Genomic DNA, 16,057 nt, shown 5'->3' with positions numbered 1-16,057 from the left:
CTCACAAAGATAAAGTTGGGTCATGAACACTTTCATACAGCTGCCAACCAGGCTGGCAAATTGTCTGTCTCGCTGAGTACTGACAATTAGAATGGGCAGACAGGAACCTTTCTTGTTTTGTACTTCAGAACCCAGTCCATTCTTCTATAGCGTCCCACTTCACTGACATTCCCAGACTCTGTGGTAAAACACATAAGGGATGAGGAAATCCAGCAGTGTCAAATGGATAATATTTAAAAATGATAAATTACAGGAGAAGTAGGAGCAAAGACTCAGAAAAGAAACTGTTAAGCTTGCAGACACCTGGCTGAGAAAAAGCAGTAACAAGAGTAAGAGTTTCAGGAACTGTGAAGAGATACTCAGGTACTGCATTAATTTGAGCTCCTCGGCAAAGGAAATTATTTAACAATGTTTATTTCTAAAGGTATGATGACATTTTTCTCTTTGGCTGGCTCAAACTACTGAACAGATCCGATTCAGACTTCCCCTTACAAGCTACTGTTCGCATGCACATTTGTCATATGCGGAGAATTTTGAGTAAGTACCGTATAATTTAGAACTGGATATTATAATGGCAACAGTCATAGCGTAATTTCAGATTTGATTTCTCTGAGGCAATACTAATTCGAACAAAATCTCTTGATCTCCAGATCTCAAAATGCTCCAGAAAGAAGCAGAAGTACATACTATCTTCAGTAGACACATGGGAAAATGAGTCACAGAAAGGTTAAGAAACCTATCAAAAACTACCCAGGAAACAGTCAATGACTGAATTAGAAATAAGACTCGAGTCTTGCAGCAGTTTAAGCAGGCAAAAGCCAGCAGTGCCTGAGAAAAGCAGTTCTTCACTTGGGAAAATAGAGCAGGTTAAAAACTATGTCTATTTTCAGCAGGCCGATTGCCCAAAACCGTTCAACGCATGGCCATACAAGTGTTTACGCCAGCAGAGGGGAAGGAGTCAAGAGACCAGATGGACGGTGGGGTCACCTACTCCCTGTTGGTGGAACCATGGCCCTGCCTGCTGGAATACCCTGTCTCCTACTCTCACATTCACCTTCACGGATGAAAGACCAGTCTCATGGGTAGACCCAGTTTTGCTTCACATACAGGAAACAAGCTAACACTTTCACATTTAGAGTCATTTTCATGCCATCTTGAAGTACTTAACCAACACTTGCTAATTAAATTTCACATCCTTTTGGGAGTTTTCCTGATCTTGTTTTTGAGCAAACTAAGTGTGATATAAGGAGTGCAAAGAATTAGATTACAGTCATATCAGGCTTAAATTGAGTTGGAGGATTTTGGTTTTAATCAGCAGCCTTAGTAAACTGAGCTCTGATGTAACTAACCTACGGCAGAACAAGGAAAGCTCTGCCTTACGCAGGGAATCTACAATGAATCACAAAACTAGTTCAGGAATATTTATTCGAAGCTTACTCCAGTGAGAAAATGAAGAGTGAAGGGACTGTTTCAGCAGAAGTTAGAAAGGCTTTATCCAAAGTGTGATAACAATACTTGTGAATAATTCTTTCTGTTATTTCACTTCATAAAAAGGTAATGAAACATGGAAAAAACCAAGCCAAACCAGGCCCTATTTAAGGACCAACCTATTAAAACACAGTAACTAGATTTCATGAATTACAGACCTGCGTCTGTACCTTCAAGACACAACGCTCGAACTCTCATACAACAACATAAAATTACAAGTTGAGAGTCACGTAGGTAAAACCCACCAAGAACACTGACAGATTTGCAAAACAAATCTTTCTAGTAGTATTTTTGTTTTGTCAGATAATGGTAAATCTGTTCAAACACTCAAGCAAAACCATCAGATTTTGCTTAGGGGATATGCCATACACAAGAAAATACTAACATGTACATTTCTGATCGATTTCTAAATATAGCTTAATGGGTCCAACCTCCATATAAAAACATATTTATTCAAAGTAATAGACACAGGAAAAGACTAAATATTACTTACCATCTAAAAGCCCAACGCTCAAAACATTAATGGTACAGTCTACAGCTGGGACTGACTTAGCAGCCTAGAAGTCCTAACTAAAGGACACTGGACACTTCAAGAGCAGTTATTAGTCCTTCAGTGACTGCCTTAATGTCCAACAATCAGCACAATCACATGACAGTTATTCATAAAAACAATAAAAAGTTTAGTGACAAAGAAAAGAAGTTTGGCTTCAAACTGATCTATGGTAACCCTTCAAGTCTAATTATACAAAATTCTGCAGAGTATTGAGGATGGAATGGTAAGTGAGAAAATTAGCTACAGGATCATTAGATACGACAATCCTAAAATATACAGTTTTCATTCAAGAACCTACCAGAACATTGATGCCTGAGCAGATTTAAGATAATTTTGTGCTTTAAAACAAAACAAAAAAAAAAAAAAAAGAAGTGTATTCCAGCAACAATACTCAAGCTATCAAGAGTGCTTGCGAGTATGAGGATCTGTTGGGCATACTCCTCAGAAGATGAAAGATTCTTTGCGTGCTACAAGCAAAAAATGTTAATAGGTTGACACTGACATTAAAGACAATTTAAGTAACGACTATTTAAACACGTTTCAGAATACTGTGCCTCCCATTTTTGTAGCATACAGACATCATCCTCAAAAGTTCAGGACCTCTTCCACACTTTCTTTAATCTTTTTCCACCCAGTTTTATGTTACAGAATACTCTGAAGCTCGTAGTCAAAGCATACAGACATATGCTATTAGGATGAATAGGAACAATGAACATGTCTTCTCCAAGTTGAGAACAACTCACTGCAGAATTTTCCATGACAATTCTGCACATGCAAATGTCTTTTCTTCTGTGACAGACATTTAAAATATAACATAGATTCCTGAGAACTTCATAGTTGCACTCCCTCTACTCACAGGTTACTGATGTAAAAAATTGCTATTTCTATCCCTGCTAGAAATAGTAAAAAACCTAATACCTATAAGGCTGTGTTTTAATAGCAACACAAACTTTCGCTTCATTAATTGTTAATGTCCTATGAATCAAGCCATAAACACAGCAATGGCGTTGAAAAAAGATGCTAAGAAAAGACCAAACATCTAAATTTGACCCTTCCAACACCCTGAAATTTCCACTAGCACACAATATCGTCTTATTTCTGAATGTTCAAAGCATTAACTCACAATTATGCTACACACTGTCTAACTCATATTCTACATGACATGGAAGCATGGTATACTTTCATTTAGCCAATTACAGAAGTGACAGAAGTCAAGGAGCATTACAGAAGTCCATTCAAAATGTCACATTCACTCTATACTAGCATGGCTTTTCTATCTGCACCAAGATAGCTAAAAAATTAAAATAGGATTTCATTCTTCAAATTTTACTAGAAAAAGATTTTCCATTAAGAGACTACCAACTCCTTGAAGTACTTAAGTAACAGCTTTTGGAACATTATATATTAAATAAGTATCGAAAGAGTACTTAAAAATTATTTTTGCTGCCATTCCAAAAGGTGAATATTGGTTGCATACTCACATATGCACTTACAACCAAACTCTTGCCAAATCTCAGGATCACACTCTTATACTTCATCTTTAAATAACAGTTTCTCTCTCTCCTGCTAGGTAACTACAAACACAAATTGAATTTGTGCTCTACCAAAACGAGGTCGATCAAATTCAGCTGACAAGATACTCTTCTCCAGGAAATTCTATTTTAATCTCCCCTGTAATTTATGAGCTTGAAGAAAAGTTGCTCATACGTGATGTCGAGATCCAGACTATACACAACTTTGCTATATTATATGGGGGATCATAACAGGAAAAACTCAGAAAGCATTAACATCTTAGGAAGTTTCTAATCAGCTGCCTGCTTGCCTCACAACAACAACAACAAAAACAACAACAACAACGAGGGGTGCTGAGCACAGAGATTTCAAATAGGAGCACGTGTTTTCAGCGCCTGCTTACCAGTTAACACGCTAACACACCGGGGTACAGAGAACCCCTGAGGGAGGAAACCTCCTCTGCTGAGTTTTATCATGGAATAGCACTCACTGATTCTGAAGGAACCTATCCAGCTCTCTTCTGCCAAGGAAGGTCACAGTAACACCAAAACTATCCAAAAGAGGTAGACGGAAGTCCTCCATTCAAAAATGGAAATGAAGGATGTAAACATTTCCTTGACTAAAAGTACCACTGAGCAATGATTTAAACCAAAGAAGGGTACAAACCTTACAAGTTGGGTTTTTTTTTTTTATTTTAAAATTATATCATAGAAAAGTAGACGGTTTGTATTCTAAAGACATTTAATTTAAAATGTATTTTTGTTTTCCTAGCAACACCAGATTCTTGTTCCTGGTTGTCCCAAGATAGCAAATAGCATGCAGTTAATGTACATCACTGAAAATTTTCATGAGCCAAAGACCAGAAAACAAATCTACATAATTGAATGTCCAAAGCAAACTCTACAAAGTCCAAACACAGCACAGTTAAGGTCTCTCATTCACAAGGGGAGACAGCTTTACTCTGAGATAACTGCAGCGCTTCCCAAACCCCAGGCACCCACCTTTCCTCTTTTGAAAGACCCCAGCGCTGCCACAGGGGTAATTCAACCAGTTGTGAAACATCAACTGAAACATCCAAACTTCACCTACAAAGTCATAAGGTGAAACAGAAACCAAGCCAAGCATCCTTCACGGTACCACTCTGCAGCATATAAGAGGTTCAAGAGATGCTACCCAAACAGTACGACAACCTTCCTCAGACAGTCATGCTCCCTCATGAGCCCAACAACTCGCCAAGGTTTACTCAAATTCATCTATTTCCTCCCATTTCATCCATGATTTAGAAATAACCACGATGATCTCAAACTTCATCTATATCCTATACCATGCATAAAATATTCTTTCAAAATGACAATTTTTGCTTCTTGGACTGAACGCATAGACACTTCAAAAACAGCTACTACACATGAATTTATTCTTCCGCTGTTAATCCATCTGAAGGTAAAACTGCTTTTGACATCACTTAACATGCAAGAAATTCTGTGGTCACAGTTTTAAGTTTCCAGCTTCTTCTTGTAGTTCATTCATTATCAAAAACATATCTGCAGTGGCAGCTTTTTAAAGCAGCTTTGGTTTGGAAGAGGAACTATAACTTGACTAATCCATACTGACTAAACCCATAGCTCCACAAACTATGATGTATTATAAGAGAAACCACACACTAAAAAAAAAGGATTCAGGACAACCTAAGCATCAGCCTCACAACTGTACGTAAGCGCGATGACTTACGGTCTATTCAGATTACTCCACTGGAAATGCACCAGGGCCTTCTGGAAACTAAGTTTGCTGTTACTGTATTTATGATTAAGCTTGAGATATTCTACTTCACAGGGAGTGCAACAATATAAAAAAAGGTAACTCCTAATTGAGGGTCACGCCACAGCCTCTAGGTCACAGAAAATGGCAAAGAGTGGAAGAGATGCTGAGATACGAAGGGTAAAAGTAAACATTTATATCTGTGAAAAGAAACCCCAGAACTTCACGGTTCTAGATACACATAAGTCTGATCTTCGAGACCACAGTGAAACACCAGCACCCATAGAAACAACGGCTCTAATGGAATAGGTAAGTGATCAAATTCATTAAGAAAGGTTTTGGGAATAATACTCCAAGAAAGCTAAACCATAAAACTACACTGATTATGTAGGAGAATTTCCACCTCCCAGACACTCCTTCTCTGTCAATACAGCATTTCAGACAGCATAAACAGAAACAAGAGTTGAAGAATATGAACCTGAGACAAAACCCTACAGTGGATAACCAAGTATATAAATATTTTTTTTAATTTAAACTAATTATTCTTTTTTTTTCCCAAAAAAAACCCCTACTACTAAGGAAGTGAAGAGTACAGCTGAACTGTAATAATATACCTATCTCGTTTCCTGAACAGCTCTTGAACTTGTGATGAACTTACACGGGCTTAGCTTTCTATCACTGACAAAGAGGACAGGAATCAGTAGGTCTCCCAGCTGATTTATATTTACTTTTGTTAGACATCTTCCTTGAAACACGAATGTATTTCAATCCATTAAGGTGAGCCCCCTCTTTTCTAAGCAGCCCCAGGTTCTGCTCAAGAACTCGACCAGTACGGCCCAGTGGACGTTCCACGTGGAGTGTGTGGCCTGTGCCCTGCCGCCAGGGAATGCTCCTGCGGCTGTTTTCAACTCTGATGGAACTCTGACTCCATGAAGACCACAAAGAGATTTAACCAAATGCACTTTCCTCGCAGCGCAGCATAAGGCACAACCAAATGTATGGCACGAGAAGAGGTCTTAGAAGAGACATCATACTAGTTAAGCATATTTTATACTTTACCTCAACCTTTTTCATTTGTAGGTGTTCTTTCCCTTGCCATCTTCATGAATGTATTTTCATATTTGGTTTTACCCAAAACTAGTCACTTGACATGCACGGAATTTTTAAGTCCTGGTCAACAGTTTGTCCAGGTAATCTGTCTGCATAAAATTTTCATTTCTGAATTTTTTACTGCTGAGAGTTATGAACAACAGGATTTTTCAGAGATGGCTGATGCATCTTTGTACCAATACAGTATCTTAATTTTGCAATAGCCTCTGTAAGCACAAGCAGGTGAAGTCACTGACTTCAAAACCACATAGACCAACATCCTCCTTAAGCCTGAAGAAAAAAATTGCATATCAAATCAGTTTGGGAGTGACAACATCACACGAGTGGTTTAGCCATGAAGCTATTCAAGGACACAGAAATCTCTCTTAAGATACTGGGAGGAAACATAGCTCCAAGGTAAGACTGAGCTTTCTGTATGCACACTGACTAACTACACTTAAGCCCCAGTAGGCCCAGACTGTGGCAGTCATTTAACAGATGGTGGATAAACACTGAACTATCGCAGAAGAAGAAGGGAACATCACAAAACATCATTACTAGATGGAGAGAGAAACTAAAATGGAAGATATATTGAGCATGTTCCTGGCTATTTGCATAATTTAGAAATAGCACAAAGTAAATATTTACAGACAGCAGTCCTGCATAGGTCAGAATTTTTATCTGGAACACTTACAGCAGAGAGACAAGGTAACACATTCAGTTAATAGCTTGTCATCTGAAACACTGATTTAGATTTGACTAAAGAACATAAATGACTTGAAGAGTTCAAGACTGGCATCCAGGAAATGTTTGTTTGCATTATGAAACCACTGTCTGGTTACCAGTCTGTTCTCAAGACTGTGCTGTGTTGCAGTGCACCTGCACGAGGCACAGACCCCTTCCAACTTAAACAATTGTTAAAATCCTAAATTGAAGTAGTTATGCACACTAGAACTCCAAAGACTATTTTTGATCATTCATTAAAATCGTTTTCCAGGCAAGCATAATAAGAGGAATAAAGCATTTCACCACAACTTTGGCTGAGAGCTTTGAAAGAGTAAGTTAAATGCCAATATTAAGAACACAATACAGAAAAAAAAAATATTTTTCTCTAATACAGAAGACTTCTTTAGATACTTTTACGGATTTAACAGTAGCTGAAGCAGCGTCAGCTTCCCTTCCCTGTGAGCATCTCTCACTCGTGCTGTAGCTGAGAAATTAAATAACTCGGAAGATTCAGTTAGAAGAAGATTCAGAAGATTCTCCACAAGAACTGTGGAGGGGGACTAGAGGGAGGAAATTGAAAGGAAGCTTTGGAGTCTGCCCCTACTTTTACCATAGTTTTTGAGAGAGTTTTCTCTTTGGATCACAATGAAAAACATGTACGCCCAGAAAGAGCAACTACAATGAGTTGTTGTAGGAGATAAAGTGTATTTAAAATAATTCATCAGCAGCACAATGTAGAAAAGCGAATATATTCTGATTTTGTGCATGTTATTTCAATCTGGAGAGTGACTTTTAATTGATTCGTACAATAACTAACAAACTAGAGAGAAGTAACACTTCTGGAAGCAACACCTGTAATACCCTCTCTATACACTAAAAAATACACATAATAACTCTTAGAAAGAATATTCCAAGATATTGTTCTCTCCCATAATTCAGTACCAAGGCTGGGTATTTTAGTGACCAGTATCAAACAGTATATTTCAAATAGGCAGATTATACCGCACATAAAGCACAACAGAACTTTTTTTCCCCTTAGCAGCCTATACTATATCCCATAGAAAAGCGATGTCAAGAACAAATTAACCACGCTTTTGCAAAAAGGATCACTGTAGTTGGCTTGTTTCCTCTGAACTTTTGAATCCTTGGGATAAGCACGAAGGTCTTTCATCTCTCAACACAAGACACTAAATTTCAGCTAACCAGAAATCCACTTCAAATATTACATACTTCCTTTCCAAATGTCAAGGTTGTTTAGTTAATCGGGAATAACAACATTCTGCAGAATAAAATTCCAGTGCAAAATTGCAACAGATCTGCACAGTCCTTATGCACAGTGACACAACGCACTGTGTCCACTTATTCGGGCACTTCAGCTGTGCCCATGGCCATCCTACCTACCACAACAGTACCGCTTTTTTTCCCTCTCAAATCATACTGCCTAGGATAAAAATAGTGCATAACACAAGAACGCTGCCACAAAACCAAGTATTCAGAACTAGACATTCCCTTCTCATTGTTTTAAGTTGTCTTTTTTATTATTCTTAGGTAACACCAATATTTACAGTCATGAAAGGTAAAACACTTGGTAAGACCACATCTGTGAAAGAAGAAGAAACATGTTTTCGACAATACATTGTTCAGACTACCTACTTATTTACTCACTCGAGCCTGTCTAACACTATCAGTACACACCCCCATCTTGTCCAACTGCAACCGACTTGAGACCTTCAGAATTTTTAAGTACAGAAAAATGAGTTAAGTACAAAGTTCTTTACCATCGAGTCAGAATAATTCTAGAAAAAGCCCCTTCCATTGTGCCCTGCAGCGCAGAGCTGACAGAAGCTGGGGATGTTTACAGCTCCTAAACGAATAATTCAGCATCAGCAACAACTGTCCACCGCTGACAGCCTCGGCGCGGGGCCGGAGCAGGTCGCGGTGCATCTCCAACCCGCGAGCTCGGCAAGCGGCACATCTTCGGCAGCTAACGCACTCCTGGCCCGGCGTCCAAGCGGCCGATTTTGAAGAATTTGCCCTTTTACACTTTATTATTTTTTTTTAACTTGTACTTCTTCTACCTACAGGGCAGGGATCAACACCCAACATGCCGATGCTCTGGGATTTCACCAAAAACTTCCTCGCAAGGGCCATCTCTCGCGGCCACCCCCCGCCCCGCCGTCCCCTCCGGACCTTCCCCGGCACAAACGGCGTAAATGGAGGAAAAACCCCGCAGGCACCGGGCATCCCCCGCCCCGGCCCACATCTGATCCGCCCACCTCCGCCACCCCCGGCGGCTCCCCCGGGACCCCCCCTCCGGCTCCAGCGCCCTCCCCTTGGGGACTAGAGCGGCTCTCTCCCCGGCGAGGAGGGAGGAGGAAGGGATGGCCGGGGCCCCCGCCTCTTCCCCCTCCTCCTCCTCCTCCTCACAGCGGAGGCGCTCGGCCCCGCTGCCCCACTGGGCCACGCCGCCCCCTCACGCCGCCCCGCCGGGCCCCCTGCCCTTACCGACGGCGCGGCGCTGGGGCGGCCCGGGCGGCAGGTTCTGGCGGGTCTGGACGGTCGCAGCGTCTCACCTCAACCTCAGCGCCACCGCCACCGCCATCTTGCCTCCCCTCCCCCGGTTCCGTGGGCTCCGCCCCCTCGCCAGGTCCTGGCAGCTACTGAAAAAACGGCGGCTCCGTGGCTCGGTGATGTCTACCGGCCTCAGGGGCTCGCCCCTTTCTGGCGCCACGCCGGTTTGCGGCGCTGCCCGGGCAGCGCCAGGCCGCGAGAAGCCGCGGGCAGGCCCAGCGGTGAGAGGGAGGCTTCTATGCTCCTTCCAGGACCCCTGGCCGGTGCGGAGGGGAAGGGTTCCCTCCCCCTCCCCTCTGAGGGGGCTCGCGGGCGGGCGGGGCGGAGGGGGCGGCCGCCGCCATGAGGCGAGCGCGGGGCGCGGTGGCGCTGAGGCGGAGCCGGTCCCGTCACGGCGGGCAGCGGCTGCCGGTGGGCGCTGCTGAGAGGCCCGGCCCGGCCCGGCAGCTCTCCCGGTGATGTTACTGAGCGGAGGGGCGGGAGCGCGGGGTAGCCGCACTGCCTAGCTCTCCCTAGGGCAAATCGATATAAATTTATAATAACTGATAACGGGCGCGCAGAGGGGCGCGGGGGCCATCGCGGAGCCGATGAATGGGGCCCCCGGAGCCGCGGGCGGCTCGGAGCGGGAGGGCGGGAACTCGTGCCGGGCCCCGGGCATCGCCCGATGAGTGCCCGGCCCCCGCCCTGCCCTTCCCGCCCTCCGGGGCTGCCGCAGCTCCGCCGGGGCCCCGCCAGGCTCCCGCGCCGTCACTAACGCCGTGCCTCTGTCTCTGGCGACGGATGACTCCCGAAAAATGGGAGGGAGGTTTAAAATCTTTTATCTCCCCCCCCCGAATGAGGAGTATGTAAATTGTTCCGTGCTTTTTCAATAGGGCATTGCAAACCTGCATGGCGTTTCACCTGCAAGTATGTAATTCCAGATGTGCTAGGATCACAAATTAATATCTTAACAGGTTTACTATGGAAAAAAAAAACACACAGATATCATTAGACAAGATTAAGTTATCTCGTTGTTACAATTTCCAGGAAATACGAGAAGCCGTATCCCATGTTTGTGGGATGTGTGCCCGCACAATTATTTATTCAGACTAATAAAGCAGGGGCTCGCCCTGTGGCAAACAGGATTACTTATAAAACATGCGTTGTACTAAGTGTGTGGTTATTACAGGAGCCGAGCTCCACTCTGTTAAAGTGCTCCATTAAGGTGCCGTGACACATGGCCAGGCTGACGTGTTGCAGTCTTTAATCCCAACACAGGCTGACGACTACCTCTGTTCACTCGGAAGTCAAAGGTGTCCAAATAAACGTCTGTGTAGACAAGTCAGGCATATGTCTTAGCTGCTCTTCAGATACTGAGTTCCGCTGAATTGTTTTCACCATTTATTCTGTAAAACTACCCAACTAACATACTCCATCATTGCTCACTCGATACGCTTGTCTTCCATATTGCCTGTCACGAAAGGAAGTTTCCAAGCCATCGTGTATCCGATTGCCTTTTTCACGTTTTGCTACTTCCTGCCTCCTTTTGCTCTGCAACCTTCTCCAACGGTTGACGTCCCTTCTAACACGCATCCAAACGCTGTTTTTCCCCTCGCAGCCACAGCCGGGACAGCCAGCAGACCTGCAGGCAGCAGAACACGCCTGCAGATCAGCTCCTGCTGCCCTGCTTTTGGGGCTTCCCTTTATCCCCGTCTCTTCCGCAGCAGCACAGCGCAGGGACAAACGGCACTACGCGCTGCAAAGCCCAGCTCTCGTCGCTATTAGTTATTTAATTTCTTAACACACCAGCGGGGTCAGCCGGTGCGCTGCAGCGCCCGCGCACCGACGGGTCACCCCACGGACCTCCCGACGGGCACGGCCGCTGCCCGCGGGGCCCCGCTGCCCGGCCGGGAGCTCGGCAGCGCGGCGGCAGGCCCCTCGGTGCGCCCCTTCTCCTGGGCAGCCCTGGGGAAGCGGAGCCGGGGCACGTTTCCACGGCGGCGGCCGAGCGGGCCCGCCCGGAGGCGGGGAAGAGACGCGGAGAGGTCGGGGCCGGATCCTTCCGTGCGCCGGAACCTTCTCGTCGCCCCTCCCGTTTCCGGCCGGGCCCAGCGCGGCGCCGGTCGCTATGGCAGCGGGGCCGTGGGGCTGGGGCCCGGCGGCTCTGGCGCTGCTGCTCGCGCTGCTGCTCGGTGGCGCGCGCCGCCTGCGGCGCCGTTACGCGGCCGGCGGGGCGCGCGCTCCCCGGCGGGGAACGGCGGCGGCGGCGCGGGCCGATGGCGTCCGCGCGCTGCTGGTGACGGCGCACCCTGATGACGAAGCGATGTTCTTCGCCCCCACGCTGCTCGGCTTGGCCAAGGCCGGGGCCCGCGCCGCGGTGCTGTGCTGCTCCGCAGGTGAGGGAGGGCGCGCCGGGAGCGGCGGGGCACGCGCCCCTGCGGTGCTTCCCGGCCGTGACGTCATGGGAAGGCCGCCGTGATGTCTTCCCACGTGTGGCCTCGCGCTGTGACGTCAGCCCCGTGCTGTGACGTCATGTCGGTGCCTTGAAGCGGCACGCGGTCGCTGTACCGTGGGACGGCCCCGCTCGGCCGTGACGCCGCGTGTGATCTCACCGCGGTGCCACGCTCGACGCCGTCGTGCTGCTGAACCTCGCGGCCCTTCAGGGAAAACACTTGTGCAGGGGAGGAGGTGCCGGGCCGTCCCCCTGCGGTTTGACGTCACGGCACACTGTCCTGACGTCCGGCGTTCCCCGGAGAGCTGCGCGCGTGGGCGGCTTTGGTCAAAGTGTTACTTTTTCTGCAGAGTTTCAGCAGCTGCTGGAGTAGCAAAGTCTCCCTCTGCATCTGCACCTCGCGCAGAGGTTCCCACATCCAATCTCCTGTGGCAGCACTGAGGAAGCACCAAGGCGCTTTCAAGCTGTGCAGAAGCATTAATAAGTTGTAAAAAGGCACAATTTAGTACAGCCTTTTGGCGTCTCCTTGTGATTCCGTCATCCTGAGGAGGACTTGCTTGGATTTTCCAGTTTTAACATCATCATGATCCCTTCATTGTAGCCCATCTAAAAATAACAGTTGCATAACGATCCAATCAGGAAGAAACAGGCTTGAAGGGAACCCGAGGTCACGTTGTTCATCAGTTGGTCCGAAGGCAGCATCAGTGCGTCTTCGTTTGCTGCAGACAAATGTCTAGTTTGTTCTTCAGAACCTCCAGGGAGGTCCTCAGCCTGTGCGGACTGTGTCAGTGCTGCTTTAGCTTTTCTTCAAATCACTTTTTTCCTGAATCGCTGGTGTAATTTAAGCTCGTTTGTTTGTTTTTCCTATCTGTCATGAACATGGAAATCAGAGTATCCCTTTGTAGCAGCCTCTTACATATTTTAAGGCTTATCTGCCTCTTCTGTCTTATCTTCTCCAGACTAAACAACCCCATTTCTTGCAATCTTTCCTCATAGATCATGTTTTCTAAACCTCTGATCATTCTCATTGCTCTCCTCTGGACTCTTCCAGTTGGTTCACATCTATTTTGAAGTGTGGTGATCAAAAACTGGAAGCAGTACTCCCACTGAGGCCTCTCCGGGGCTGAATAGAAGGATTCTAGCAGGCTCCACTGTTTGCCCAGGACAAGAATTTTCCACAGCATGTGACACTCTTGTCTTGCGTTCTTCTCATGAAGACAGAACTGCATCTCATTTCTGCAGAACTGATACCTAATCAGTTATTACATCGTTCATTTTTTTTGTGCATAAGAAACAGCCTCCTTTTAATTGACTTTTCAGACCACACTGCTATGCCAGAATTCTTGAGCCTGCGTTAAAACTAAGGTGGTTTTTTTTATGTTTGTCGAGAGGTGTATCTTAGGCTACAAACATTTACATCTCACTCTGACAGCTACTTACATTTGGGAAAAGGGCCTTCTGTATTTTTGAAAGCTCCAGCTAGTTCACTGCCAACTTTTCTGTTCTTTGTTTTCAAAGCTTTCTGTCATAACAGACCATCTAGGTGAGATGACAGGGATTAAGCCATTGTTGAAGTCCAGTGGTGTCATGGCTTTGCTGATCACTCTGTACCTCCCATGCAAGATTTAGTGCAGAGCTTTCAGTTGGCTTTGCTGAGGGACAAAGGTCTGTGGATCCCGTTTGGCTTTTTCACAGCTACAGAGAGATTACTGTAGTGCAACTCTGCCATTTCAGTTTTGGGGACTAATACACTTCTACTATTAGAGAACTTTCCAAAGAAGTGTTGTGTTTCTGTTTATTTTGTTAAATTTTCTTTTTTCGTTACTCTTGATTTAGTGACATGAAACATCAAGTGTGTTCGACGCTGCCTTCTGTGTACTGTCTTGCATGTCTTTGTAACGGAACTAGCAGCCCATATAGGAGGGTACATTCACTGAGGTAACAGATTTTTCTGTGCCTCTTATTAGTCCTTTGGGTGATTCAGATGGTTCATCCTCTCATTGTTTGTATGATTGATGATGACGAGTGAGTTGATCAAAGATTCTGCAAGTCGTAACACTGAGGCAAAAATCATTACTTAGAAACCGTCGTACTTGCACTTTTCAGATGTCAATCAAAATGACTTAGAAATGAATTAGAACTATAACATTGTGAAAAAAATCGATCTTTTACACACTGAATAATCTTTCATTGAAATAATAACTCAGTACAAATGTGCTTTGCTCTCTGTAGTAGCTGGCTTTCTATTGTGAGAGCTCCATGGATGAGGTCCAGCAGCATCAGCTATTCAGCTGTTTTTGCTCTCAATAGTTTCCCATTTTCTCTTGTTAGCATTTATATATTCCTGATGTCCTGACACATTTCTCAAGCTGTAGAACATGGATCTGTTCCTTTGAGTTCAATGGAAGTTAGATGTTTTGAGAACATTGGTACTATTTGGATGAAACATCACCTGCAGTCAGCTATTACACCACATTGCAGCAAAAGATACGTTATCTTAAAACACTGGTGTTGTTAATGGCCTTGCGAAAAATCAGTCTGAAATAAGTCCCGCTGGGCTCATGGAATCCATCTAGTGAAAGTGCACGCTTACATTAGTTTTGCTGAAGCTGGAACTTGCAGTCTAAGCTGTAGACTATGAAGATGACGTGTTCCTCAGAAAACCCATAGATCATAATTGTCATGGTCTCCTAAAACCATCAAGTCTGCAAGAGGAGGGTTGTTGGTTGTTTGTTTTTTCCTAGTTACTCTTTCCCTCTTCGAAAATTTTACAAAGCTTGCTAGTGATGGCTCGGATTGCAACACTGCTCGAGAGAAATGCTGGTTTTGGATGACTCACATCCACAACAATAAAAAGTTCTAGTGTAATTCAAGACAGCTGACTACAACCTTGAATCATACATTAATACTCAGCTCTATTTTTTTCATTTTATTACTTCAAAGTTAAAATTAGGTTGCAAGTACTGCCCTGCACAGGCAACATTCTGGAAGGGGCCATCACAGCTCTGGCATGGACTTTGCGTGGCTGATGCCAAGAAAATATAAGGGAATGTCAGGGCAAGATGAGAAGAAAATAATTCAGTGAAGAAGGAGGCAATGTTGTAAGATAATGAATCTCATTTCCCCGTTAGTTGTTGGACTCAGTCTGTTATCACTTTTCCCAAATGCCTTATCTAAATTAGGTTTCCTTTCTTCTTTTGGTTCTATAAGTTCTTTGCAATCTTGCCATATTAATTTCTGCCTGAATTTCCTCTGTGAATGATGCAAACTTCTGAAAAATCTGTCTTGAACCAGAGATTGTTACGATGGAATTCCTCGTTTCTTCAAATCCTTTTAGTTCCATCACTGCATTCTGTTGCAATATCCTAGTGTTACATGACAACTGCTGCACATTAGAAGTGGCTCAGACTATACCAACTATACTTTAATCACTTAAAGAATACACCATGTGACAAGCATTCCGTGTGGTATCTCAACAATTACGTTCCAAGTACTTTGGACTTGCTCTTCAGCTTGGCTCCGTGGCCCGGTGCTGTCAAGAGCACAGGAGGGAGTTCTCACAGCATGTCTAATAGTGGAGGAGGAGTGCCTCTTTGGCCCTTCCTAAGGAGATTAATTATTACTGATTTGTTGTGAATACTTGTTTTTAAAAAGTGGACTAAGATCCCACTAACCTCTTTCACAGATAGAAGCTGGAAATTTGCCAGTGGTAACAACTTTTAGTCGCCTCACTGCAAAGGCAGTTTCTCCTGTGTTTATGAAAAGATCTTGCCGAATTGTTTTGCAGAATATTGGTGACTTCCATTGAGGTAACGTGTAAGCAGTTAGTCCATGTGTATGCATATTAGAAGAATACTTTTTTTCCCCTCAAAGCATGGCCAGCTTATGGAATTCACCACAAGAGATACTAAATCTTGCTAAAAGTTTAACGA

General features: G+C 44.6%; 2 protein-coding genes across 4 annotated transcripts in view; one reads left to right on the top strand and one right to left on the bottom strand.

The window, feature by feature from the left end:
• The window catches only part of NCOR1 (nuclear receptor corepressor 1), a 70,794-nt gene extending 61,130 nt beyond the window's left edge, over positions 1-9,664 (bottom strand). For all 3 annotated transcript variants that reach the window (XM_086624647.1, XM_086624648.1, XM_086624649.1), the window contains exon 1: positions 9,629-9,664. The gene's annotated coding sequence lies outside the window, so the exon portion shown is untranslated. The remainder of the gene's footprint in view (positions 1-9,628) is intronic.
• Positions 9,665-11,801: 2,137 nt separating this feature from the next.
• PIGL (phosphatidylinositol glycan anchor biosynthesis class L) overlaps positions 11,802-16,057 on the top strand; it is a 60,839-nt gene continuing 56,583 nt past the window's right edge. The window contains exon 1 of the mRNA XM_086624535.1: positions 11,802-12,069. Within this exon, the coding sequence (XP_086480661.1) occupies positions 11,802-12,069 (268 nt within the window). The remainder of the gene's footprint in view (positions 12,070-16,057) is intronic.

Source organism: Tauraco erythrolophus, chromosome 21, assembly GCF_009769465.1.
Source record: "Tauraco erythrolophus isolate bTauEry1 chromosome 21, bTauEry1.pri, whole genome shotgun sequence".
NCBI classification, from domain to species: Eukaryota; Metazoa; Chordata; class Aves; order Musophagiformes; family Musophagidae; genus Tauraco; species Tauraco erythrolophus.
The sequence above is the reverse complement of the archived record's forward strand: the minus strand, read 5'-3'. Positions and strand labels throughout refer to the sequence as shown.